This window comes from Lipotes vexillifer, unplaced genomic scaffold, assembly GCF_000442215.2.
Source record: "Lipotes vexillifer unplaced genomic scaffold, Lipotes_vexillifer_v1.1 scaffold394, whole genome shotgun sequence".
Lineage (NCBI taxonomy): Eukaryota > Metazoa > Chordata > Mammalia > Artiodactyla > Lipotidae > Lipotes > Lipotes vexillifer.
This window is the reverse complement of record NW_006791731.1, coordinates 4,799,290-4,827,168: the sequence shown is the minus strand read 5'-3', so window position 1 is coordinate 4,827,168 and position 27,879 is coordinate 4,799,290. Positions and strand designations below refer to the sequence as shown.

Below are 27,879 nucleotides of genomic sequence, written 5' to 3'. Positions count from 1 at the left end.
CAGGAATTAACAGCAGTGTAAATCAACTATACTGCAGTAAAATAAATTTTTTTAAAAAATTCTCAGGCTGGATGGTTCTGTGCATCTATATTACCAAGTTTCCCTGAGAATATGTGCGTGCTGGGTCATGTAAGTAAAGTCTTTAAAAAATCACTGTCTTGGGCTTCCCTGGTGGCGCAGTGGTTGAGAGTCCGCCTGCCGATGCAGGGGACACGGGTTCGTGCCCCGGTCCGGGAAGATCCCACATGCCGCGGAGCGGCTGGGCCCGTGAGCCATGGCCGCTGAGCCTGCGCGTCCGGAGCCTGTGCTCCGCAACGGGAGAGGCCACAACAGTGAGAGGCCTGCGTACCGCAAAAAAAGACACAAAAGTTCACTGTCTACTTAAAGTGGATGTACTATTGCAAAAAAATTAATGGAATTAAAAAGAAACAAAACTCTCATGCGTTCTTTCAAGAACATTCTGAGTAAAAGCCATGCTCTTCAGAGATTATGTGCTCCTCATAGCCTCTCCTTGGGATCTTCAGAATTAGCTACCAAGACAAAGTGGGAAATCCTGTTTCTGCAACTGTCCAAATACCCTACGGATATGTAAAGGTAAGATAGGAATTTTCTGGTAATTTTCCAGCATGAGCAGTTTTAACATAAATCCATCCTCTTATCTTGGGCTGTCCTTAGAAAGAAAGGGTTATTTGATAGATGCATGGAAAGCCAGTCTGTGCGAAAGCCTGATCCAGTAAGCCCACTCTCCAGGACAACCCTACTCTGCTTTAAAATGGCTCTTGTCCAAATCATTGGGCAGCTGTCAGGGAATTTTGCTCTGAGTGAAGCCTCAAGTAATATTTTCCTCATTCTTTACTGGGCGCACATAAATAGCACCATGAATCAAAGACACTCTATAAAAAGGCAAGAGCAAGACCTGATAGCGGTTTTGAAACGGCTCTGGCGCCCAGTGTGGGGAGTACAGAATCTCCATCAGCTGGACTTTTACCCTAAATATGTTCCTCCTCCCTCCCAGAACCTCCCCAGAACCAGAGGTTCTGATACACCTGACTCTTCCTCTGTGTGCTCCCTTGAATTAAAAAAAAAAAAAATATCCACATGTAAATGGGGATGCAGACTCCCTCATTTTACATGTGAGAATATTGGACAAGATAGACTTTATCATTCCTCACAGTGAAAAAAGAGCTCATGCCCAAGACAGGGTAAATATCCAGGAGAGTTTGGACCGAACAGGAGCAGGCTTTCTGCAGTTTATGGCAGTTACTATTATCAGCCTCAGCCAGCTCAGAGGAAAATACTTCTTTTCATTTCGTGACTGCACTGTTTTCCAGAGGCACTGGATAAAAACGCACCTGTCAGCAGATCAGGAATAAAGACCCTCTGCCACATAGGACCATCCTCAGGGACCTGTCTTTTACGTTACGGTGTTAAGACTTTCAGAATCTCTTCCTGTAACTGTAAGTCACTGAGGGGAGAAGACTAAATCATCCAATTATCCATCGTTAGCACCAGCTTATTAGCTGCAATTACAGAATTCCAAGGTTCTGCTCTTGTGCGTCCCCATGTGAATTTCCTCTTTGGTATTTTATCCAGGTATATCTCGTCTCGCTCTTAGAGTCTGACTTAGGAGGCATGGGAGGAGGGATCAAGAAACTGGCTGCTTGCTAGTCTCTAGGGTGTCCTGTGAGGGGAGGTCCTTGCACCACACTGGGAGAAACTCTGCTGTGGCTTGAGGGGGTCCTGAACAGCTCTCCCCGCCACTTCCTGGACACCTTCCGTGTTGTTACTCCAAATTCCACACGGCATGGGCCATTCTTAGATTCTCTGTGACCACTTGGCCAAATCAGGAAGAAGTTAGCCTGCCTCTTTTGGATACTTTGCTTTTTTCTAAATAATCATCAGCTTTTTTTTTAAAACAGCTATTTGACTGTTGAGAACTCGAAAACAGCATCCTTTCGCACTGAAATGCTTCCCCCCAAAACAACCTGTTCGCTGAGCCTTCAAAAGCTTGCTATTTTTTTAATGGTATGGGATTCAGCCTCCCTCTTCCTCTCATTCTGGCCCAAGCTCTGCCCTCTGGTCTTGTATTCACTAATGCAGTAAACAAGCCTGTGAAGCCAGCTGTGCCCCAGGTACTCTGGCAGGCACCAGGGAGCCAGAACTGAATAAAGCAACATGACCAGCACTTTGGTGTGTAAATGGAAGCATCAACTTCCACTTTGAGGATTAATTTATATTCCTAAGTATATAATAATGATAATGATAATAATAATAACCATAATAATGTCTCTTCATTTTAAAAAAAACTAGAATGACTCTGCCTATATGTACTCTCTCATACAATGTTCTTTTCATTGGCCACTGTCTCGTACCATGCGAAAAGCTCTGCTTGAAACCTCCAGCGATGGGAAGTTCACTGCTTCTGAAGACAACATCTGTAGCTGGGCATCTGGGGGCTCAAGAGCTCCAGAAACAGTGCCTGACACACCGGAGGCACCCAAGAAATATTTTACTGAATGAGCAAAACCCATCAGGACTAACATTTCAGTTCACATAAATTTCACCCAAGTCTGCTGATTCTGGCTTTTGCAATAAAACTTAAAAATAGCCAGGATTTACTGAGGGCTTAGGATGTCAGGCTCCCCTCTGCGTGCTTATGTGCATTAATATTTTAAGTTCTTACAACCCTATGAAGAAGGTATTATTATTATTACTATTATTGTTGTTATTGTTATCACTATTTCCATGTTACAGAGAAGGAAAATGAGGCACAGGGAGGTTAGAAACAAGCCCAAGGTCACCCAGAGTGACTGGGACTCAGCCACCTGGTTCTGGAGCCTGTGTGTAGTGCTCTAGAGATAAAGATTGTTCTCTCCCATCCGCAAGGGAAGCGGCTCTGATGTGTGTGTATCTTCTCTGGCCTATGCTTCAGGGAGCCTGTGCTCTCCCTCGCCTTTTTCTCTAGGTGTGTTTCCCTGAAATGCGGTTCCCCAGGTGCAGCTTTGCTGTGCAGGTGCGCGCTGGTGGTGCTGCTGTCTGAGTGAAGGCAGGCCAGGGGCCCAGGAGCCTTGCTCAGCGTGGAGGGAAGCACCAGGGCAGGTGTGCCGATGGCAGGGCAGCTGAGGCTGTGAAGACCCGATGGTGGGACTCTGCTCACTTTCTGAGCACAGAGAGATTTGCACTGACGACCTGGACCTACTAGAGTCGGGACACCTGGAGGTCAGGTGTGCTCACAGAAGACAGACTCAGGAAGACAGCAGTCAGGCCTTCCAGGGAAGGCTGTCCTGAGCCCTGGGCCCCCAGGGCCTCCCTCCTCCTGAGCCCTTGTTACTCACCCCGTGGTTCCCCACCCCAGTCCTTGAGCTCCAGGAGAGCAGGGTCAGCCATCAAGCTCTGTGTCAACTGTGCCTCATACACAGCCGGCTTTAGAATCTGGGATTTGATGCTGTGTAAGTATCTCCACAGAAAATGCATTAAATGTGGGATAGATTAGGGGACCATCCCTGAAAAATGTGGCAGGAGGGTGATCAAGGAGGTCACGCTTTGATGTGTAGGTGTACATGCAGGCTCCCAGTGCGACAGGAAGTCCATTCACTACCCATATACAGTACTTTAACTGATACCCAAAACAGCCCTTCAGGGTCATTTCTATAGGGGACTAAACCCAAAGGCTACTGGCTCAGGGTCACAAGGAACCCAGGTGAACGCAGGTCTGCCTAACTTCACACCACACCTCCTACATGATGATGAACGAACTGCAGTACCTCTTCTAGTGGTTTCTGGATACAGATGATGAACAGCAGATCCAGAGAAGAGGACCTGTGTGCAGGTGATTTAGCACAGGTGTGCCCAGTGAGACCACCTGGGATGTGGGGACACAGGGCAGGGAAAGGAAGGAAGACAGGCAAGGGTGCATTTCAGCAAAGGTCCCCAAGAAGGCAGCACCAGCCTGATCCTGCAGGGGACTCGAGGGTGAGCTACATCTCAGCCTGTCCCATCGTGAGACGGGAGATGGGCTTCTGTATCCCTGCACTAATACTCACTTGTTCAGGGCAGGGGTTGGGTGGGGAGGGGATGGGGGACGGTGGGCTTCAAACTCCCAGGCACGTTCGGATCTTGGGCAGAGTGCTTCTGGGAGCCTGGGGTGGTCCGCCAAAGCAAAGTCCCAGGTGCAGGTACTGAGAGCAAAGGGGCAGGAGAAGCCCACAAATGGGGGAGGGGCACGTGCTGTGTGTGTACAGGTAGTGAAGAGGATATGCTCAGACAGGGAATGAGCAATTCTGCCAGGGCCAAGGGATCGCCCTTGGAGAACCAGCATAAATCCCTTCTGCCAGCCTAGTGGGACTAGCGGGGTGAAAGGGTGAGGAAAGGAGGGATAGGTGTGAAAAGCAAAAGCAGAGGCAGAGAGGCGTGAACCGAGGTACAAGAGACTGGAGAAAGCTTTCCAAAGGAGAACCTTGGAGGTCAAGCAGACTTTAAGATTTTATCTCAAGGACAAAGGATAGGCAACAATTCTGACTTGGACCCCCAGGGAGCTGGGTCACCGCACCAGCTGGCAGAACAGATTCCCAGCTTGCACTGGGAGTCCAAGGTGAGGGGCCCTGGTTTCGGTGTTTCTCAGTTGACTGCTGCGAGGACCAGAGGGGAGAGCATCCTTCAGGCCTGGGCTTACCCAGGCACATCCTTCCTGACAGCCCTGAGCATCACGCTCCTCTGGCCCCAGGCGGGCACTCAGAGCCTGGGAGCTGGAGTGTTTTACCTGCTTAATATTCTCCATGAAAACAAGCATGTTTGATATGTAGGGGTACTTTAATGGACCCTGAAAAGAAGCTGGTTTGATTCATTTGAAGAATAAATGTCTCTCCCCACCCCTTAACACGGTGAAACTCATAAAAGCTTCTGCTTAATGGAAAGGGAAATTACCTCTCAAAACATTACTAAAACTAATCATGGCAATTTCTACACATTCACAATTTACTGCTCATCCTTTCTCCTGCTTTGATGAGCGGTGACTAGCAGATGCCTGTTTGTGCCGAATCACCTAGCACAGCCTCAATCGGCTTAGGCAGCATCCCTCCCCCTCCCCCTATTTTCCCTTAAGTGATCATCCCTCTAAGGGAAAATAATATTTTTTCTAACATCTCCAGGTAGGAAGGACTGCAAAGTCTATTAAATAGCATCATTTTGGTGGAAGGAAATCGCCAAGGCTACGTATCCATAACATTCATTCACAGATGCAGACATGCCAATTACCTGTAACCCTGAACTCAGAAGAGAGAACAAAGCTGTGAGACCCACAAAATGTAAGCCTTTGAAGCAAACAGAATCACATTTTTTTAAAATTTCTTACTTCTGGTTTCTCTTCCTGGAATCCCTTAACCCTTAGATTTTCATTGACCATCATTCATCTCTGTACCTCTTGGCACCCAGGACTTCGGCTTATAGGAGGAACCTGAAAAGTTTTGGAACAGCCCAGGGATATCCTGGTGTCAGTGAACCACTGGGGGATCACCTACAATTTATACTTTTCTATTCTGGGTGATGACCAAGACCCAGTGGCCTTTAGAGTCGTACTGACCACTGGCCCGGATCACCCACTCTTCCACATCTACAGAGAAGTAACTCCCTTTATGCCCGGCACCAAGTGCCAGGAGCAGATGTGATGCACTGTTACAGTTGGGGTACAGTCACCTGTTCACACACATGTCCCTTCTGTAATGTGGTGATCTTTCTAGAAGGCCCGGGGGAGGACTGCCCTTACCTGGTACAAGCTCAGAGCCTGTCCTAGTCTATTTTACAAGATACGTCGCTACTACCTCAGACAAGAAGGAACTATCCATTTACCACAGAAACCTTTCCCAAGTCACCTTTTTTAAATGTACAGAAGAAAAGAAAACACCGTAGTATACAGGTTATGGCTACATTTCACATGGGGAGTTACTATTTTTTCTTATTCACAGAATCAAATCATAAACACCTACCTTGGAAAACCCAATGACAAAGTATTTCCCATCTAGAGAAGCAGAATCCAAATCACCTACGTAGTTGAAACACATTTCCATATCATATGGCTACCAGAGAACAGATATATTTAAAAAGAGAAAAAGACTGTATAATTCTGCCCCTTAATTTGTGCAGCAACGTCTTGTGCTTGAACAGCATTGGATTTATGTCTTCCTAGTGCTTTCGTTTCATCTGGCTGTGCCTCTGAGACGAAATCAATCTGCTCCACATGGCACGTCGTGGCCTCCAAACCTGGCCGCCAAGGTTTCTCTTCTCGTTTTGTCTCCGTCCTTATCACCCGCCACGCCAGATCTCTCATTATCCCAGGAACACCCTTGCTCAGGTCCCAGGGATATCAGGGCCTGGTACCTCTGCCGAGAACATCCTTCCCTTCCTTTGCCTGCACGACCAACTTCTGCTCACCCTTCCAGCTCTCATTGTCTCAGATGAGCTGTGTCAGCTTCCACCTCTACTGTGTCTGTTAGTGTGACACTTCTGTCTCCCCAGGAAGACTGTGGGTGCCTCCAGAGCAGGAAGGAATCTTCTCATCCCCAGGGATGTGTTCCATGGGACCAGCCTGGGGCAGATGCTACTAAGTAAACAACTACTGAATGCATAATAGCATCACTTACTCTTGCTAGTGGTTATTGTGGGCTTACTGCGTGCCAGGACCATTCTAGTCATTTCCTTGCATAACTCATTCAAACCTTAACATAAACCTATGAGGTAGGGACCTCCTACCAGCCCCACTTTATAGGTGAAGAACCCAAAAAAACAAATTGGCTAAAATAACTTTCCTAAATCCACATGGCTTAGAAGAGTCGGAAGCAGGATTTGAACCCAGAAATTTCTCAGTGTGTGTCCTGCACCACTCCTGAATTCTTTTCCTATTTCTTTTTTAGAGATAAATGCAACCAAAAAAACAAATTAAATGATTTGTCCCCATAAGATCACTCAACTAATAAGTGTCAACGACATCAAGTGTTTTGACTCCTTCTGGTGATTTCTCAATATATCAGCACTCGACTAAACATATATTTTTTTTTTGTCTTTTTTACTGAGAACTACATGCAGGTAACGGGAAATATGTCTGGGTGATTGGATATAAATGTGACTGCTGAAACATTCTCCCTTTGCTGTACATACAGAAGTTGCTCCATGAAGGGTTGGAGAATATTCCACTCCTGCCTTGAAGCTGGACTGGCCTTGCAATCGGCCTTGACCAATGGAACGTGGAGGACAGACCCTGTGCCATTTCCCAGCCTAGCCCTTAAGAGACCTGGAATCTTCCACTTTCTTTCCCTTGGTGACCTGAGCTACCATAGAAGAAGCTCGACACCCAACTGGAGACAGCCGGACCATTCCCTTAGGCAGTTCAGACACCTCAACTGAGGGATCAGATGTGTGTGAAGACACGTCTGATGTTATGATCGTGGGTGATCTGTCCTCCACTGAGATCCCAGCTGAAAGCAGTGCACAAATGACCTGGCTGAGCCCAGCCAACTCAAAACATCAAGAATAAATTGCTGTTTTGAACCACTAAGCTTCGGAGTGCTTTGTAATGAGGCAATGTCTAACTGAAAACACTAAAATTGGAAAATTCACCTTGAGGAAGAAATCGCAAACACTATTCCTCACCCATGGAGCCATCCCTACTGTAATTACTGCTGACCTCCACATGGGCCTTCTCTTCTAAATATCATACTCATGTAAACTCAAGGGCCTACCAAGTGGTCCACAATTATCCCCATGTCAAACTAGACCAAAGAAGAAAATAGCCTTTTTTTCCCCAAACTGCATTTCATTTTTCTTTCTTCTGTCTCTGTGCAGCACCAGCAGGAGTCCTCCTTTCCCCGAGCTTCTTGCTGGGCTCTGCCAGCTGTTGGACGCCCAGCAGTCCTCTGATCCTCACAGCTGGGCCTCTCAGCTCCAAGAGACAGCTCAGCCAGAGACAGGGACTGAGCTCTTGAGCTACACAGTCACGAGAAGAAGCAGAGTCCTTTGTCGGGGACCTGGGGATGGCATCCATCAAGTCAGCTGGGCATTAATCCCACCTGACTTCCAGGTCCAGCCTTGTCCCTGAGACCAGAACCCAGCTTCAAACCCCTGATCAGGTGACCACTCACATGTCAGACTGATTGGACACTTACTTTGTGCCAGTTCCTAACCTGGGACATTTACCTTAATAATCTCTGTAAAATATAAAACGCCCTTTTCATTTATAATCTCCAAGATGCACAAGCATATAAAATCTATGGGATGCAGCAAAAGCAGTTCTTAGAGGAAAGTTCATAGCGATACAAGCCTTCTTTAAGAACCAAGGAGAGTCTCAAATAAACAACCTAACCCTCCACCTAAAAGAATTAGAAAAGGAAGAACAAACAAAACCTAAAGTCAGCAGAAGGAAGGAGATAATAAAGACCAGAGAGGAAATAAATAGAGATTCAAAAAACAGCAGAAAAAGAATCGGTAAAACCAAGAGCTGGTTCTTTGAAAGGGTAAACAAAATTGACAAACCTCTGGCCAGGCTCACCAAGAAGAAAACAGAGAGGACCCAAATGAACAAAATTAGAGCTATCATGTCTAAGACAAAGCCCTACAGAGGATGGATATTTATCCTCATGTCTCAGGTGAGGAAATGAAGCTCAAGTTGTTAACGCCTGGGATCACACGACTACAGTTCCGGCAAGATTGGGGTTCAAATGTTCTACACTCACCTCCATGAGCCTTCTTCCGGCATGAGCTGGGTTGGGGAAGGAGCATGACACAGGCGGCGGCACAGTGGGGAACTGCGCGCGTCCTGAGTGCACATAGGAGAGGGAGTGGCCGCCAGTCTTAGATGTGCCTGATTTACTTCCCCCGGAGAGAGAAGAGTGAAGAGTGGGAGAGAAGGACCCGCCCTGGAAATGTGGAGCCTTGGCCGCCACTTACCGCTCAACTCTTTCCAGAGTCAGGGGAGGAGCCGGTGGTCTCCAGCATCTTTCTCTTTCTGTATCACAGGCTTGAGCCGACCTGTCGCCCATAAACCATCAGCCTCCCCTGACTGTCCCTTGCATACGGTCCAAGTAGCCTCTACTCGGCCCCCGAATCTCCCACTCCCCCTCTCAGGTTGCAGCTAAACAGGTCACCACATCTACACTCCCACCTTGTGGTTATTCAACTGCATATGCAGTTTGACTCACCATAATATCACTGTCAACAATGGGGTGGTCTAACTGCCGGGGCAGCTCCAGATGAATTTTTGCAAGTGTAGCTATGACTGGAACTCTTACTCTGCTGGGAACGATTTCTATAATATTCTTGGCTACCTTGTACAGTGAAAGTTAAGCAGATTTCACCTAGTTCTGTCTTTTTATCTCCACACTTCCGCTTCCATCCCGAAGTGTTTCTTCTTCTGGTTCTGGTCTGGCTGATCTATACATTCTCCCAAATTTACTAATGAAAATATTTCTCTTCGAATACAACCTTGACGCCTCGCCTTATTTTTTGTGTAATAAGTTCTAGATTTCGGACTCAACGCTATTACACCGAAACTGCTGGGAGCCCTGGATACCTACTAACACTCCAGCTTCTCCAAGGTTAGAACCCGGATTGTTCTTGGCAATCCTTCCCTAGGAGTGTTGCACTGACTCCTTGCTGTGCACAGAAAGTGCTACCACACCTGCCTGCTGACGCAGTCCCCTATACCTAGATGATTATCAAGTTCTCTTAAACAACAGGTTTCTTCTTACCTATCTGCTGGATGCCATTTCCCTTCCTCTTCCTCCCTGTCTTGACTTTAGCCAACCTCCACAGCCAGGTTTATCCTCAGATGCCAGCTGCTCCTGGGAGAGTGTTTGTTCGTTTGTTTGTTCCTTCAGCCAGGTCCCCCTTGCAATAACGTACACACATGACCAAAGCAACCGTGGGTCTCCATTTCCAAAACCCACTCATTCAGCATTCAACAATGATTTACTGAGTGCCTTTATGTATCCAGCACTCTGCTAAGCCCTGGCTTACAGTGATAAATGAAGGCTTACCAGCAGGGAACAAGTGCCCCACTGCCATCTCCTGCTTACCTGTCTGCCCAAGGATGGAGGCAGTCAGTCTGTGGGGGATCCTTGAGGACACCTTCAAGGTCACTCGGATCTGATAATACCTAAGAAAAGAACAGAGGACAGGCTGCTGAATATCAGATTTCTTATTGTTGGCTGCTGTTAAAAATACCTAGACTTAATCCTAAAGATGGTAGGGAACCAGGAAAGTTTCTGGACGACATGCATGATCATCTAGCATCAAAGAGAGATTTATTTTGTCAGCATAGTGGGAAAGGGATGGGATGGGCCAAGCTGAAGACACCTGACATCATATGAAACACATAAGAGGTTGGTAGTGACAGAAATAGGAAAAGGGAAAAGATAGGTCATATGGCACAGGTACATTAGGGGTGTGATTTTTCTTCAGTCAAAAAGGTCCATTTTACAGAAAAATAGGAAGTTTACTGCATGGTGAACAATCCATACACAAATCGAATTGCTATCATGTTGCAACACAGACAAACATTTCCATTAGAAACACGGCAGCTGAACTGCTAATCCTGGGGATATTGACAAACATTTTTACCAGTGTATTTCTGTGCCTTCGTTTTTATTATGTCACCCACATTTCCAGATTCGGTCATTTCAGAATACCGTGCAGGTTCTCACACTGTCAGCATCTGTCTTCTTTTGCCACATGTGCAGAAGCACTTTTTGAAGTTCTGTGCTTTGCAATCAATGATCCTTTTGTTTGCAAGCACTTGGGAACATTTCTGGCCTCACAGTTGTTCTCCCCTTCCACTGATTTCAAAGCCATTGTGTAATAGAACGTGAATAAAACAAAGTGAAATAGAAGTAAAATAGACCATGAACACATCAGTCTCTCATGGCTCATTGAACTCACAGCTGGGAGCTATTTTGCTATGGACTCTGTTGCACTGTGAATACACTTGGAGAATGTTTCTGTTGACATGTCTATGTGTATATGGTGATCCAAGGAGATGTAGAGCAAAGAGCACTGGCACTGCACTTATGTAGCTTGGGTGACATCATTTGAGGGCTGTGTGACTTTGAGTACATCACACAACTTCTCTGAACTTGTTTTTGTATCTGTAGAATGAGGATTTAAAAAAAAAGAAAAGAAAAAAAGGGACTTGTCATGACTTGCACTTCCAGGAAAAATGGAGTAGACATACTTTTTTCTATCCCCACTAAGTACAGCTAAAAACTCTAGACAGTATATGGAAAACAAACAAAAGAAGATTCTTAAAGGTGAAAAAGAAAGCAAACAGTCTAGGGACCTCGAGGTCCAAGGAAAGACGTGACGGTGAGTTTTCTGCATTTTCTCTTTTGCCTCGTATACCACATATACCTCTCCCTGTAGCTCATCTTTTAATCCCCTCTGTAACACATTTTACAGAACAGAAGTTTTTAATCTTGACGAAGTTGAATTTATCCATTTTTTTATGGATCACGCTTTTAGTGTCCAGTTTAAAAAAACTCTCTGCTTAGCTCTGGATCCCAAAGCTTTCCTCTATTTTTTTTTTTTCCTAAAAGTTTTATATTTTGCATTTAAGTCTGTGATTGACTTTGAGTGAATTTTTATATGAGGACTGAGATTTAAGTTGAATTTTTGTTTTGCTTTCTTTTGGCCTGTGGATGTCCAGTTGCTTCAGGACCGTTTATTGGAAAGGCTTTATAGAATTGCTTTTGAAACTTTGTCAAAGATCTCTTGGGGATATCTGTGCCTTTGTGACTGCTATGTCGGGGTAGAGATCCAGGCCTCCCCAGAGGGTCTCCACGTAAACCAGGCTAGGTGGAGTTCTCGTCACCACCCACTAGTAGTGAAAATTTGGCTCCCTACTGGAGACCTGCTCTTGCCAGGTGGGGGGAAGGTGTGGCTTGTTACAGCTTGGCAGCGGTGGACATCTAGGCTCCCACCTGGCCTTTGCTGGTGCGGGTGGAGGTGAAGCCACTGTTTTTCCTGTGTTGCTTGGCTAGGGTAGAAATACTATTGTCAATTTTTTTCTGTCTTGCTAGGCTGCTTCTTTCCTGGTCCTTTCTCTAGAGAAAGCAGGCTTTTTGGTTAGAGCTTATTTTTGATATTTAAGATGGCCTCTGAGTGTAGAGGTAAAGTCCTGTCTAATGTGTTCCTAAAAGCAAGAAGGCTGTGATGTGCCTCACGCAGAAAACAGTGTGTTAGATAGGCTTTGCTCTGGTATGAGTTACACTGCTGTCAGTCATGAGTTCAATGTTAATGAACCAGAACCAGATGAATACATTATATATATATATGCCTTTAAACAGAAACACACCTAAAACAGGCTTATGTATTGATCAATGGATGAAAATGTGACCAGAGGTTCCCAGGAACATATTTGTGCCCTTGTGACTGCTGTGTGGAGGGTAGAGATCCAGGCTCCCCATAGGGTCTCCACATAAGGGAACAATTCACATAAGCTGAACGTTTACTACCATCATGAAATTTACAGGGGAAACACAATAACAAATAACCATGGACACCGTCATCTGTGAGAGGGAGGCTGAGGCAGAGTAGAAGGTCCCTGCACTGCCTATCGGAGACAGCTGCTACTTAGCAGTAGCTAACTACCACTGTGCAGAAACGTTGGCTATGCAATACTAGATCTTTCCGTTTTTCCAGGGAAGACAGAAATTTGGATTTTCAGTAAAACATCTTTACATTTTTAAACGTTGGTTCATAAATCGATGATGACAATGACAAGAGCAACAGCAAAAACAATTCGCAGCAGCAACCATGGCCATGGCGTTAACAATAAAGCACTGTGTTGACAAGATAGAGCACATTTTCAGGCTAAATCTCCATGGGCCAATAATTGGCCAACTCTAATTTATATAAATACAAGATGTCGCTTTTAGTGTTTCTATAATAAAAGACCGGTGCATTTCAATAATTTCATCATCAAAGGAAGAGGCACAAATTGCACCACCAGCAGTTGTAATATTCTAACGGCTTCCTCTCCAAACATAAAATAGGTCAATCATTGCCAGAGCCTATGTATCACTTTTCTATCAGACTGTGCTGGAAGCAGTTGCAGGTATGCTCAAGATTTATTAAGCATCTCTGAGCTACGATCTGTTCTAGGAACTTCCATGTATGCAACCTTGTTTGACCCTCCATAAAGCCTTTGTAAAAGAAAGCATCATCTCAAGTGTCAATCAACCAAAGAAGACGTTGAGTCACTGGAGGTATCTAACTACTTAGCTAAAGTAGTTAAGCTAGCAAAGGGCAACGAGGTTCGAACCCCAGAAATAATACTAATTTGTTTTTGCCTGTTACATCTCATAGGAATCACATTTCATTGCATAATTATAACACTTTTATAACCAACTCCAGAGCACTGTCTGAATTCTTCCTCTTTAAAAGCACTGGTTCTACTGAACCTTATTTCAAAGAACTAGTCATCTTGCACTTCAGATGCTTTATAGGCATATGTTGATAGAACTAAGTTTCAATTAGGTTGGTCCATTTGGCTTCCGGCTTGATTACACAGAATGTTTAAACCCCTTTAGCAATTCTCTTTTGTCTGACATGAAGGTCCCACCAGGTCATAAATTCATAAACCATGTCATATATGATATACATGATACTGTGTGATCCCTTCGGAAAATCCGTGATGCACTTACCATGACTTCCATCTTTAAATTAGAAAACTAACCCTAGAGATGAAGGAATTTGTCCGAGTTCACATATTTGGTAAAGAATGTTAGCGCATCTCCTAGAATAACCTTATTGCTTCAAATAGATATCCTTTAACCATCTTAAAGCCACCTTTTTCCAGCTGTGGTGACTCAAGGAAGACACCATGAAGAAGGGAGCAGTTGGCTCAAATCCTTGGAGAACGAACAAGTGGTAGGAGAATATGGGGGATGAGTACCAGTCAGAAGGAACGGAGAAGTTAAGACCAGGAAGTGGAAAACTTCAGACAATGTGCTGGTATGTTTGAAGAGTCTAGATTTCCACAGAACCCCTTTTGGGAAGTGATAATAAAATAGTCATCCTCTATTGGCTTCCATCCACTGAACTATGCCCTTTACCTAATGTGGCAGGTAGAATAATGTCCCTTCCAAAGATATCTACATCCTAATCTTCAGAACCTGTGAAACAAGAATTAAGGTTGCAGATGGAATTACAGTTGCTAATCAACAAAAAAAGTATTTTAAGTACAACGAGAGCTGTACTTTTCTACACTGTTGGTAGAAATGAAAAATCACGACAGCCTTTCTGGAAAGCAATTTGGCAAGAATCTCAAATATGTTTATTTTCCTTGACCCAACAGTTCTATCCCAGGAATCTAACTTTAAAAGTGTGTGTGATTTTATAATAATGAGAAATCAGAACAACAAAGAAGGATTAAATAAATGGTTGTACACTCATATGATGGCAAAGCCTGGTGCTTCAACCTTCATAAGCTCACCTCAATTTCCCCATCACCTTTTTATCCCCAGAAGCCCAACCCCACTCATTCTGATCACTAATGTATTTCCCCCTCTTTTCTCAAAAACACAGTGAGAACAAGAATGATACTTTTCACTTCTGTGTCCCTTAGAGCTCTTACTAAGAGCACTGTACTAAGGAGAGAAAAGCATCTCATAAACATGAGCTCTCAGTCGACTACAGAGATATCCATCACCACCAGCTGCTGAAGGAGAAGCCACACCCTATTCATCTTTGTATTTCCAGCAACTAACATGGTGCTGACACACAGCTGACATTCATTTAGTGCCAGAGGAATGTATGAATGAATGAAAATTCCAATAAGAGGAATTCCCTCAAACCACGGGTATATACAATCCAATCCCAACATCTAGAACTGTGTGACTCAGAATCCACAAGCAATTCTTTTTATACTAATAAAACTAGAAATCCTATTCTATAATGGGAATACAGAGATCTACGGCATTTTGTCATAACCACTTTTATATCAGACATATTATGAAACCACCACTCTGGGACCCAGGGACATTTGACATGACCTAAAATACAAATCACTGTGTTTGCGGAAAGGTCAACACAGAGTCTGGAGTCAAAACGCCTAGGATCCAGAGCCCAGCAGGCAAATGGAGACAATAACTTTCCTTCTCTGAGCCCCTTTCCTCATGGGTGATGACACCTGTAATGACCTCACAGAACTGACATGAGGTATGTACAGGGCAGTGCATGGAAAGCCCTGGCTATGTTTCTCAACCCCCATATTCCATTAAAGATAAAATACTGGTGTATGATGTGTGTGAAATAGACATCCTCCCCCAAACACCATCCCTATCTATCCTCCAACCTCACAGCTGGGGTGAAACTGGGGGAAAGGTGAGGGTCTGGATGGGACAAGGTTCAGAGATGCCTGGGGCACATACTGCATGATAATACAAAATGGTGGACACAATATGTAGTGCTCTACTATGATATGGCTTTGCCCATATGGCTGGAAAACAACATCTTTCTTTGAGTCTTCAGAGGCAATATAGCAAAGTGGTTAAGAATGTGAATTCTTAAACTCTGCCTGTTAATGGCTGTGTAACCCAACCTGAGAAAGTGGATGACCCACTGATTTGGGGGTGAAACTCTCTGGCCTAGCAGGGAAACGAAGGAAGTCTTGCCAGTAAGAGAGGCTTGATGTTCCAAAAAATTAACAACAGTAAAAAAAAACGACCCAGGAAATGACCAATATATTTTCACTACGCACTCATAGACTGATTCATCTGTTCTCACAGTATCCACCCACCACGACAGGACCACGATCCATTTGCTGGAATTTACTGGCTTCGGTAGCAAATGAGATACTTTTTCAAGAAAAGTCCACTTTAATATTTTAGCAAAATTTGTCTGGATACTTCAATAGCATCAAAACAACGATTATAATAATTCAGTCAAATTCCCCTGATGTTTACTCTGAGCACCCTCCTCATTCCTGTATCCCCAGCTCCCTGCTGATCCAGAAGGGTCTGTGCGGTAATCATACTGTGAACTGTCTGCTAAGCATCCATAATTCCCTCCTTCCTTACAAAAAATAAATAAATAAATAACAGGCTTTGTCAGGGAAAGCAGTGTGCCTACTCAAAAATACTCTCCCAGGGGCTTCCCTGGTGGCGCAGCGGTTGAGAGTCCGCCTGCCGATGCAGGGGACGCGGGTTCGTGCCCCGGGCCGGGAAGATCCCACATCCCACATGCCGCGGAGCGGCTGGGCCCGTGAGCCATGGCCGCTGAGCCTGTGCGTCCGGAGCCTGTGCTCCGCAACGGGAGAGGCCACAACAGTGAGAGGCCCGCGTCCCGCAAAAAAAAAAAACAAAAAACTCTCCCTCTGGAGTCCCCTGCAGCCAGGAGAGATCTTAAGATCCTCTCCTGGTTATGGCCAGAAAAGCATACACTGTCAGATGGAGCAGAGCAGAAAGCTTTGGAAGAAGCAGCCTCAGGTTTATGACCTTTGGCTTGTGTGTCCGTCCTCTGACTTGGCACAGACAGAAAACAGGAGTGGACGTTAAAGCAGCCACCTTTCAGCTGTGGGGACGAAAGCCGTGTGGAAAGGATGGTTGATCAGAAACATAGAAGTCTGCATCCCTGGTGTCATGAGGGGCACAGTGATGCTGTCTGTGTCTGGATTTCTTGTGACACCGTGTGGTATTTAAGTCAGGGTTGGTCACATGTCTGAAGCCAAACACAATCTTTCCTGATGGAATCTGATTCCAGACCATCCTGGGGCCATATTTTCTATGGGGTAAAACTCAGAAGACGTGACAGGGGCAATCTGACTTCTCTCCCCGACTTTCTCTCGGCAGTGGAGAGCTTAGCTTTACTACGCATTAAGCCATTAAAGTCTAAGATTCCAGGTTGGACTTTTTCATAGAAACAGAGCAGTTCTGGTCCACCAGAGTTTAAAGCTACTTACTGGAGAAAGAGGGATCTCTTTGTGTAGCTGAACCCAACTCACTGTCATTCTCCAACAGGGTGTATGGACCACACACACACACACACACACACACGCACACACACACACACACACACAACACTAATGGCAAAACCGAGCTGTGGTTACTTAATAAGCATGTGTGCAATCAAACTGTTTTAAATCAAATGTCTACAGAAACCCATCTACAGAGTTATTGCATGTTTAAGTGGCACATCCCCTACCAGGCAGTGGTGTGTCAATACTGCAAAACTTCATGTGCTTTGCCTACAAGTTGGTAGCCTGAAATTGGCCATGATGGGTATATATGCATCAGGGAAATTGATCGGTGTTTCGACTCTTTTATTCCTTTGGAGCCAGTTTTAAACATTCATCAGCACACCACTGCTGCCCCCTCCTCTTCGTACCATCACCACTCCATTCTTTTAAGAAAGGGAATCTGAAACCTGAACAGAGTAAAGAAGCGGGCAATTTGGAAAAGTTCCAAGAAAGTCACCGTTGGGTGGGACTCAAACTGCCGAGCCTTCTGGAAAAATCTATCTTACGGCTCAGAGACACCTCAGTGAATAAAGCTATACCAATTAGGTTCCTGGGATAATTCTCCTACGAGCTGGAAGAATGACCTTCTCAAGATGGGTGCCCTTTGAATACAGACTTGCAAGTCAGAACGAAATATCTATAATTCCTCCCCTATTTTCACCTCTTCTTATTCACATTAAAAACCAAAACCAAACTACGGCCGCGATAACGATGTTTTTGCGTGACTGAAGACAATTTAAACTCTCTGAACTTCAGTTTTTTCATTTGCAAAGGGGCTATCAGTTCCCTTCTAGAGTTGATATCGAAAGAAATAAAAGCCAAGGCGCAGAGCAACAGTGGACTGCAGTAAATCACGGGTATTATTTTTGCTATTGTTATTTTTACGTTATCAACCCAAATAGGCTCACAAACGAATGCTCCTGTTCATAAAAGCAGGCCACTTAAGGGACTCGAAGCCACAACACAAGTAGCCTAGTTGGAAATGCTATCTATAAAAACTGAGGTTGCAGAGCTGCTGGAACACTGAAACGAACGTGCTTCCCCATCCTGGCATCTCCCTCTGCTGTTTTCATTCACACTGGCTGCTGGACCTGTTGTTCGTACCTAACGAGTCAACCCAGATGGGGGCTCTAATGTGCATGAGTGGCCATGTGTCAATGTTGCCAGCGCCAGTCTCTATGTCACCCAGAAAAGCACCATCTGCAGGTAAAATGAAGGTTCCCTCTTGACAGCCAATGTGGGACGGGATGTCATCAAAGATGCCTGGCACCGGTGCATATACTCAACGGGTGTAGGTTCTCTGTTTGACTGGAGGCAGCATTTTACTTTCTTCACATTTGTGCTGCTTGGATTAAATGACGTAGGGTGGAAGCAGGCTTTCAAGCTTCTCACACAGCTTTAAATGACATGGGTGATTTAAAACCGCAGACCAGAAAATCTGCTGTGCAATATCACACTGGGCCGAGGGTATCTGCAGAGAGAATTTTTCTAACGGGCAAGACCTGATCCAGCAACGAGGTCCAAAGATGTCAGAGGCTGGGGGCAGGGTTGGGGAGCAAACACAACTCACAGGTCTTTTGTGTACAGGGACCAGAGGCATGGAATGAAGAAAACATGTGGTGGAACCTCAGAGCTCTGGCTTGTACCTCACACAGACCAGGTGTTAAATACCGACTCACCTCTTACGAGGTGCGTGACCTTGAGCAATTCATTTGACCTCTCTGGGCTTTGGTTTCCTCATCTTAAAAATCAATGGTCATGAGGAACAAAGGGGACCCTACAGGGAGAGCGCCTGGTACAATGTGTGAGACGTGGGAAGCACCAAGCCCACCAAGCTAGTATGCAGAGTCCACACTAGAACACAAGACTGCTCACTTTGGTGCATTTTCCAACCCATCATACCGATATACTGGGACATAATTTAACTCTAGGATATATGCTGGTATTAAGTGATAATATCTTCTATACATAGATGAGCAAATTATCTTATCGTTGCTTTGGATACCCCATAAATATTAACAGTAACAGCCACAATATCAGAGCAAGAATAAAGGAAGCCACCTGTTCTTACAAGCCAACCTGAGTCAGGCAGGTGTTTTACATACAGTGTCACGTTCTACCTGGACAGTACTCATAAATGATCATTATCTACTCCACTATTCCTTTGAGGAAACTGAAGTTCAAAGAAATGAAACTATATACTCATAGACTTACAGCTTATAACTAGTATTAGGATGCAAGCTCACGGCTATGTAACTCCAAAGATTATATATATATATATATATATATTCTTCCAGTTAAAGTCAACTCATATATATACTGGTCACCAGCAAATGTAAGTGGGGTCCAATGATGACTCATAATAGCATGAAGAGCTCAAACATTAAAAGCTATGCCAGCGATGATAATGGAAAAAGCCACTGCAAGTTTTCTGTACACTTTATTCATATTCTTCCTACTCACTTATGGTCAGTTGACCAAAGCCAGGTACAAGGCATCAAGATAGGGGCTGAGGACCCAGAGATGGATGATAAAACAGCCCCTGTCCTCGAGGAGCTTACAGTCTAGCAGAGATGAAAGCCAATTTCGCAAACAATAATTCTCATCGTAAGGAGGCTCTCAGAGTTTTCGAGAGGATGAGGTAAGGGGCAAGGTTAGCCCGGATTGGGAGATGTTGCTTTCAGTAGGATGCAGGGGTCCACCCGAGGCAGAAGTGAATTAAAACTGGTCCTTAAGAGGAGTGCAGCATACAGGAGAGACCTCACGTGTCAAGAAACAGAAGTGTGAGCCAAGAGTCAAGGCCAGTGAAGACAGCACAGTGGCTAGAGCAGAACGCAGTACCTTGAATGTCACCCATTTTCAGCAGACCCTCCTTATAATGCTGGTCTGCGGGTAACAAGGCTGGACCCATGTTCCGCAGAATCACAGTGTGCTTCTTTGGTATTAGAGTGCAGGCTCTGACCCAGAGCATGATTGAGATCCTGGCAGACAGGGGTGCTCTATAATGGAATTGTGTTCACGTTGCATATGGCCGCACATGAGTTCACCTGACTTCTTTAGGCTTTGACCCATTTCACAAGTGTAGGTTAGTACTGACGAAGCTTAGCGCCATCTTGGCTCACCCTTGAAGAATGGGTAGGTCTTGGCCATGCCGGGAAGATGCAACGAAATTTTAAGGTGGCAGAGCGGCTTGGAGACCTGCAGAGGTGTGGTTCCTGGAGAGTGCGTATGGGAATAGTGGGGAGCTAAGTCTGGCTAGAATGCAGGACAGGGAATGAGGAACTACAAACAGATATTTCCGAAATAATTTACTCGAATATCTGCTACTATATAAACAGAGGGCCCAAGATACCCCTCCTCCACCACCCAGAGCGTGTAAGTGGCGTGGTTAAAGGTACCAACTGTGAAATCAAACAGAGCTTGGTTTAAGTCCCACATTCATCACCTCCCAGCCGTGTGACCTTAGGAAAGTTATTTAACGTTCCTGAGCTACCATTTCCTCTCTTGTAATGTGTAGATAAACAATTAGACCCAACTCAGTGTTGCCTGAGGGTGACAAAAAAAAAGTTTAGCACAGCACAAAATAAGTCTTTAATAATTACCAGCTGAATTAATGTAATTATTACCATTATTATTTTAATAAAGATAGTTTTGTGGAAGGCATTGTGCTACACTGGGAATGAACAATCTTTGGAGTCCAACCTGGGTGCGAATCCTGGCGCTGCCACCTGCCAGGGGTGCGACATTAGGAAAATCATTTCACCTCTCTGAGCCTCAGTTTCTTCATTGGTCAAAGATGCGTAGCGACACCCCTCTGGTAGGTCTGTTGTAAGAATAAATGTGATAATGTATGAAAGGTGCCTGCACACCGTATGTACTCAGAAAATACAAGATGCTTCAAACATCGTTTTGGACGATGTCACCTGCTTCCCTGCTTCCGTTCTGAAAAAACACAAGTAATCTGGTGTGAGTCATATATCATGCATGGGCTATGACGAAGGGTAAGTGGGTACTAAATCTGCATTAAAAACAGCTTGATAGATGATGGGTGTATAGACAGAGATAGACAAATAAACACACTTGCCAACTGTTCTCGGAGAAAGAATCCCTGACCAGTTTCCAGCCCTTTCCATCAGAACGTGTCTCTTTTGAAAAGACACCATTGGGCTTCCCTGGTGGCACAGTGGTTAAGAATCCACCTGCCAATGCAGGGGACACGGGTTCGAGCCCTGGTCCCGGAAGATCCACATGCCGTGGATCAACTAAGCCCATGCACCACAACTACCGAGCCTGCACTCTAGATCCCGCAAGCCACAACTACTGAACCCGCGTGCCACAACTACTGAAGCCCGTGCGCCTAGAGCCCGTGCTCCGAAACAAGAGAAGCCACCGCAACGAGAAGCCCGCGCACCGCAACGAAGAGTAGCCCCTGCTCTCCGCAGCTAGAGAAAGCCTGTGCCCAGCAACGAAGACCCAACGCAACTAAAAATAAATAATAAATAAAATTTTTTTAAAAAAAGAAAAGACATCGTCACCACCTTGGTTAATTGTCTTCCCTCAGCTGCTATGCCTCTTAATTGCCTTTTGATATAAAAACTAACAGGAGCTTGAAGGCATTCTGGAGATTTCAAGGGATTTCCTTGTCTGTGTAGAGATGTCCATTTCCTCACCCATCAAATCCTTATTTCTGCAAAACTGTTCAGACGGAGCCACAATAAAGAAGTCCCTTAGCTCCATTTGACTAAGAGATGTGCTCTGTAATTACAATGGGGGAGGCGTTTGAAACCAAAAGATCATTCTGTGAGGCCAACTGTCACTGGAGAACTGCCCGCCAGCTGGCAGTGAGGAGTGGGGTAGAAAGCAAGGACTCAGCCTCTCGGGTTGGCTGTGAGGCTCAGAAGAGGCAGTGGGTGTGAAGAAGACAGTACCACACTCAGCCAAGGCTCTGCACTCTGGCCATAGCTGTGACTGTTAATACAAACATGATTAGCATGTCTGGACAAGCCCTGGGCTCAGTGTAAGGAAGACCTGGGTCAGGAAGGTTAACAGACAGATGATGCTATCTAAATGTTAAGCGAATTGAACAAACAGACAAAAGGGAAAAGAATGTCAGGTGTTTAAGAGCAGAATTCAGAGGCGGCTTAATAAAGCTGTGACGAACTGAACCCAGGAAGGCTAGCTTGAACCGGAGATGCCCCTCACCCTGTGGGTAAATAGACTGCTCTTTGATGGGCTGTGTTTGCTCAATCTCTCCCTAAGCAAACTCTCCAATCTCTCTCTCTCTCTCTCTCTCTCTCTCTCTCTCTCTCTCTCTCTGTCTCTCTCTCTCTCTCTCTCTGTCTCTCTGTCTCTCCCTCCCTACCACCAATCACCCTCAACCTCGCCACTTCTCTGACTATAAAGCCGAGGCATCTGCTCTTATTTCTGCAGCCAGGCACCAGCTGCTCAATTTTACTATCAGTTGCCTTTTCTTATGTTTTTCCCTTAATCTATAATCAAGGTTCCTTGAGTTCAAAGCTCCGGCTGCTGGTGTATGCAGTTCAGGGCAATGTCAACCGTCTTTGGATAGCAATCCACCACTTCCGGTGTCCCCCTTGCCCTTGAAGACTGGGCAAGGCAAACACCCAACCAACATCTGCAAGGGCAGGGCCTACAGGGAAGAAGCAGGGATGCTCCAGGCATCTCTGAATCTGCAGATGACACAGGAGACACCCCACTTTTTCTTAGCAAGACTTGTATCCTGGAAGTTCCCAAGTTTCAGGCAATCAATCATCTCCAGAGTGAGCTGTCAGCCCTTCTCAATAAATCTGTCATTTTTACTCCTGTGTCCTTGGCATGTCATGCACAGTGGGTGCTAAGAAATGTTTGCTGACTTCACACAGAGTCACTAAAACATAAAGAGCTGAGAAATGAATGATATAAATCATAAACACACTGTATATATATATATATATATATACATATATATATATATATATATATATATATAAATATTGCATGCCTCTTTGGTATGCATTTTGTCATTTGACTCAGGCATACAGGGTACTAATTAAGGATCTTTGCATGATTTTCATCTACAATGTGCAAACCCCAAATAGTTTATGATTTAAGTTCTCAAGAAATAAAATGGCCCTACTATCTTCAGGATGACAGAAAACAGTTTCACTTCCTTTTAAAAGCAGGTCTAAAAGTAGTCATTATCTGAGATTACAGATGAGGAAAGAGGTTCAGACAGGTTGACTGACTTCCTCAAGGCCACAAAACAAAGAAGTAGCAGAGGTGGGATTTAAAATCAAGGTTTGTCAGGGACTTCCCTGGTGGCGCAGTGGTTAAGAATCCGCCTGCCAGTGCAGGCGACACGGGTTCAAGTCCTGGTCCGGGAAGATCCCACATGCCGTGGAGCAGCTAAGCCCGTGTGCCACAACTACTGAGCCTGCACTCCAGAGCCTGCGTGCAGCAACTACTGAGCCCGCGTGCCACAACTACTGAAGCCCATGCGCCTAGAGCCCGTGCAAGAGAAGCCACCACAACGAGAAGCCCGTGCACAGCACCAAAGAGTAGCCCCCACTTGCCGCAACTGGAGAAAGCCCGAGAGCAGCAACAAAGACCCAACACAGCCAAAAATAAATAAATAAATTTTGAAAGAAAGAAAGAAAGAAAATCAAGGTTTGTCAGATTCTTTGAACCACATAACCCCACACTACAGAAAGGTCTTCCAATGTTGAGCATAGCACAGTCAATCCTTAATCACCTCACACTGATGACAAATGAGTGAAAACTTGAAAAAAAGACTTTACACTTGAGTGACCTGCTGTGTTCCCAAAGCCCTGGATTTTGTTCGTTTGGTTCCACTTCTTTTATAGCAGGTTGAGTTGAAGTTGGGGTGAAGAAACACAACAGACTTGCAGCAAGCCCCATGAGGACTCTGAGATGGATACCAGCACGCAGAGGCCCCCTGGTAGGCTGGGATGGGGTATTCCTTGGTGAAAGGATAGCCCCATGTGATGTGGTCAAAATGTCCTAGAACCCTTGCTGCCAGCGAGTCACATGTGACCTTAGGCAAGTCACCTAATGTCTCCAGGTCTTTCTGTCCAGGTGTTCAGTGAGGAGACTGACCTAAAGTCTGAAAGCCAGAACTAAATTCCTGCTCCAACCTGCTGGAGAATCCTTTTGCAGTGCTCTACACAATCCTGCAATTTCCAGCTGGGGCTGTGAGCCATGTTTCTGGTTATTGGCAAGAAAAAGAGCAAAGGACAGGTGCAACTCACGAGTGTCATCTTGGTCTTCTGATTGATGAGATCCTCAGCGGGAGGGATCTAAGCTTGGATTTGCACTTGGGCTGCCTGGCTCTAGGTCCAAGGCTGGGGTGCCACATCCCGGCAGCCCAGATGACCCCCTACTTTAGTCCAAGAGTGACCCCTTTGGTCTGCAAGGATAAGGGACATTCGTATTTCTGCAGAGCCTGGGTGGGAAGACCCATGAGGACACCTGCTTCTCTGTGAGCCAAACTTGATGGCCCAGAATTCTCTCTGCTTCCAGCATTAGAACGATGCTGACACTCTCAGGGCTGCAAAAGAAATGCGTTAACCTCTGCTGCAATCTGTTTCTTTAACCTGCCTCTCAAGGAATCAGGGATATTTGAACTCAGTTTTAAAGGAAAGAAGGAGTTCAGAAAGAAACCAGCAGATGACAAAAAGGACGGTGATCTACCTCTCGTCCCAGGTAAAGAGACCAGCAAAGGTATGGAGGGTAAATGAGCCTGGCCAGTTCAGATTATGTTGTCACATGTGCTGCAGAGGAGTGGTGAGGGGGTGTGCCGCAGTAGCAAGGGTTGATGGAGAGGTGTCAGCACTTACAGGCGCCGGGCGCTGGGATGGATGCTGTCACATAAATTACACCATTCAACCCTGGCAGTCATACTGCTGAGGTACCCAATTTACAGGAGATGAACCTGTAAGTCAAGGTAAAACCAGCCCACCTGGTGACATGGTAGAACTGGGATTTGGACCCAGATCTGGTTGCAGAGAGCACACTCATCCTTTCCACCACTCTGTCCTGCCTGAGTTCAGGCAACGGCTGGCTTGTGATGCCATTAACCCTGACACGTGAAGACCTGGGGTGAAGGTGTGTGTGGTCTTACATTACGGGGGCAGGGAGGAGACAAGAGTGAACACTGAGTACAGTCCACCCACGCAGGAGTCAGGAGCCCACTGAACTCCAAACCAATTTAACTGGACTCCTAATACAGCAGAGGAGAAATGAGAAGCCTTAAAATTTGTTGAGCCACACCCAAAGCAACGGGGCTGGCAGTGCTTTCTGGACATGTGTGCGATGTTTCTTTAGGAAGATGGTGGAAGGGAGATGACCTCAAATAAAACAGGGTGAGTAGTGACACTCTTACCTCCCAATCCTCCATAAGAGAGAACTCTACAGTTGGGATTTGGAATATATATAAAATATATGTATATATATATATATATATATATATATATATATATATATATTAGAATGACAGTCCTTCAACAAACCTTAAAAACACTTTGAGAAAAAAATAACATTGCAGAATGTTACTGAACCACAGGATAACATCCCATAGTCAGGGACCTTCTGGAATTCGCCTCCAAACCAGTTCGTGGAAGAAAGACAATTCCAACCCCTGCCTGGGACAGCTAAACCTGAGACCAGATTCCTCTGCACAGGATCTGCCTTTTATCAAGTTCTGGCTCCTTATTCTGCATCAGATGTCTCTTCTTCTCTCCTATCATCTTTTTAAAAAATTTATCTTATTAAAGTATAGTTGATCTACCATGTTGCGTCAATTTCTGCTCTACACCAAAGTGATTCAGTTATCCATCCATATACATACTTTTTCATATTCTTTTCCACTATGGTTTATCCCAGGATATTGAATATAGTTCCCTGTGCTCTACTGTAGGACCTTGTTGTTTAGCCATCCTACAAATAATAGTTTGCGTCTGCTCATCCCAAACTCCCAACCCATCCCTCCCCCACCCGCCTCCCCTTTGGCAACCACAAGCCTGCTCTCTATCCTGACATCATCGGCCTCTGCTCCTGGTATAAAATGTGCTGTTGTGAATGTCTCCTACTCTTCCGCACATCCACACCTTTGCAGGTGTCACTCCCCTTCCTTGGGATGACAGCCTCAAACACATCCAACTGTCCTCATTTGTCAGGACTCAACTCAAAGGCTCCCCGTCCCTGCCCCCCGACACCTGCAGAGTAAGGTACTGTCCATCACCCATCCCCTGTTCTCTATGTGCCTGGGGCTCCAGAGGGTCGGCTGGTGACACTGCATCTCCAATGCTGGCTCTCCAGGTGGACCTTCCCTGGTGAGGTCACGCCCTGTGAGGGGCATGAATATCCTGCTCCTTCCTGTTCAGGCCAAAACCCCAGCACAATGCCTGGCACCCAGCAGTCCCTCAAAGCACCGATTAGGAAAGGATGAATACTTGGATTGTTCCTGCTTAACCCAAGACCCAGACCGTGAGCTCCTTGCTAGAAGAACACGTGCCGTATTGATTTCTACGGCCTATTTCTCTGACTTCTCCATCTGTGGGGATGAGTGAGTGACTCAGTCCTGAACCCACCGAGTTCTTGATCCTGACCTCCAACTCATTCTGGCGATATTGCTCTGGCAATACTTTTGCATTTTCATGTCCCTCAGCCTTTGACTGTAGAGCCCCTCAGAAAATATTCATCCATTCAACTGCGAGTAAACAGTCGGAAAAAAAAATGTGTTCATTGTGTACGATATAATCTTATTCTTCTTTAAAATGCTTGCATCAGTGTGTGTGCATGTATGTGTACATATATCTGTATACAAATATAGATATATGCAGATAATACATATAAGATGAGATCGTTCTGGAGATGGATGGTGGTGATGGGCACACAACAACGTGAACGTACATAGAGCCACAGAACCGTATACTTACAAAATGGTTAAAAGGTACATTTTTGTAATGTGTGTTTACCACGATTTTTTTAAACGGGAGAAAACGGTGTCTGATAAATTGAATGAGTGAATGAAGATTTGGCCACTTCAATAACCTCCTGAAGATGTCTGCCCTCAGACATAATTGGGCCCACGTCCCCTGCCATCGCCCCCTTCCTGCCCCTAAAGCATAAACATAAATGTCTTAGCCCGTCATTCAAGCCCTCCCTCAGCAGGGAGGGCATTAACCTCCCCAAGGGAGAAAAGGGGAAGGTACTAATTATGCACCGTTTCATTATGTTTCATAGTGAACCTTTAACAAATCCCTACTCTGCACTATATGCTGTTTAACATGCAGGGGCTGCAAAGTTACTTAAGACGTTCTTGGTGTTCTCAAGCCAGCAGATGTGAAAAGCACTTTGCCTGTCACTTAACTCTGTCATTGATTACCATTGGGAAGGCCTGCAACGTGCCGAGCACGGTGCTAAGACCTCCACGTGTCTTCACCTATCTGATTCTACAAGAACACCATGAGATGCCTCTTCTTATGATACACAGAATACAGACTGAGCTCAGAGAGATGACACCAGCTCTTTCTCCAGCTGGGGAGAGGCAGAGCTAGGATGCAATTCCAGACCCACAGTGCGCAGGTCCAGACGTGAGTGACAGACGAAGAAACGGAGAGCCAGAGGCTTGAAATGTCTCCTCTGCAGCCACCGAGGGATGAAGGACCCGTCCCCGGAGCTCCTCCTCTCCCGGGCAGCAGGTCCGTTCAACCCTGCTTTGACCTCTGAGTGAGTGCAGCCAGCTGCAAGGTCCCAAAAGGCACCGCCTCCTTCCAGATCTGAGGAGGAGGAAGATGCTTTAAACTGTGTTTGTGCCAAAGAGTCCTCCAGGTGACTCTAAAGGGCCGCTGGTAATCACA

General features: G+C 45.5%; 1 protein-coding gene across 1 annotated transcript in view; it reads right to left on the bottom strand.

Moving 5' to 3' along the window:
* FAM135B (family with sequence similarity 135 member B) overlaps positions 1-27,879 on the bottom strand; it is a 166,893-nt gene that overhangs the window by 119,367 nt on the left and 19,647 nt on the right. Inside the window, exon 2 of the mRNA XM_007464596.1 lies at positions 10,062-10,141. Within this exon, the coding sequence (XP_007464658.1) occupies positions 10,062-10,141 (80 nt within the window). The remainder of the gene's footprint in view (positions 1-10,061; positions 10,142-27,879) is intronic.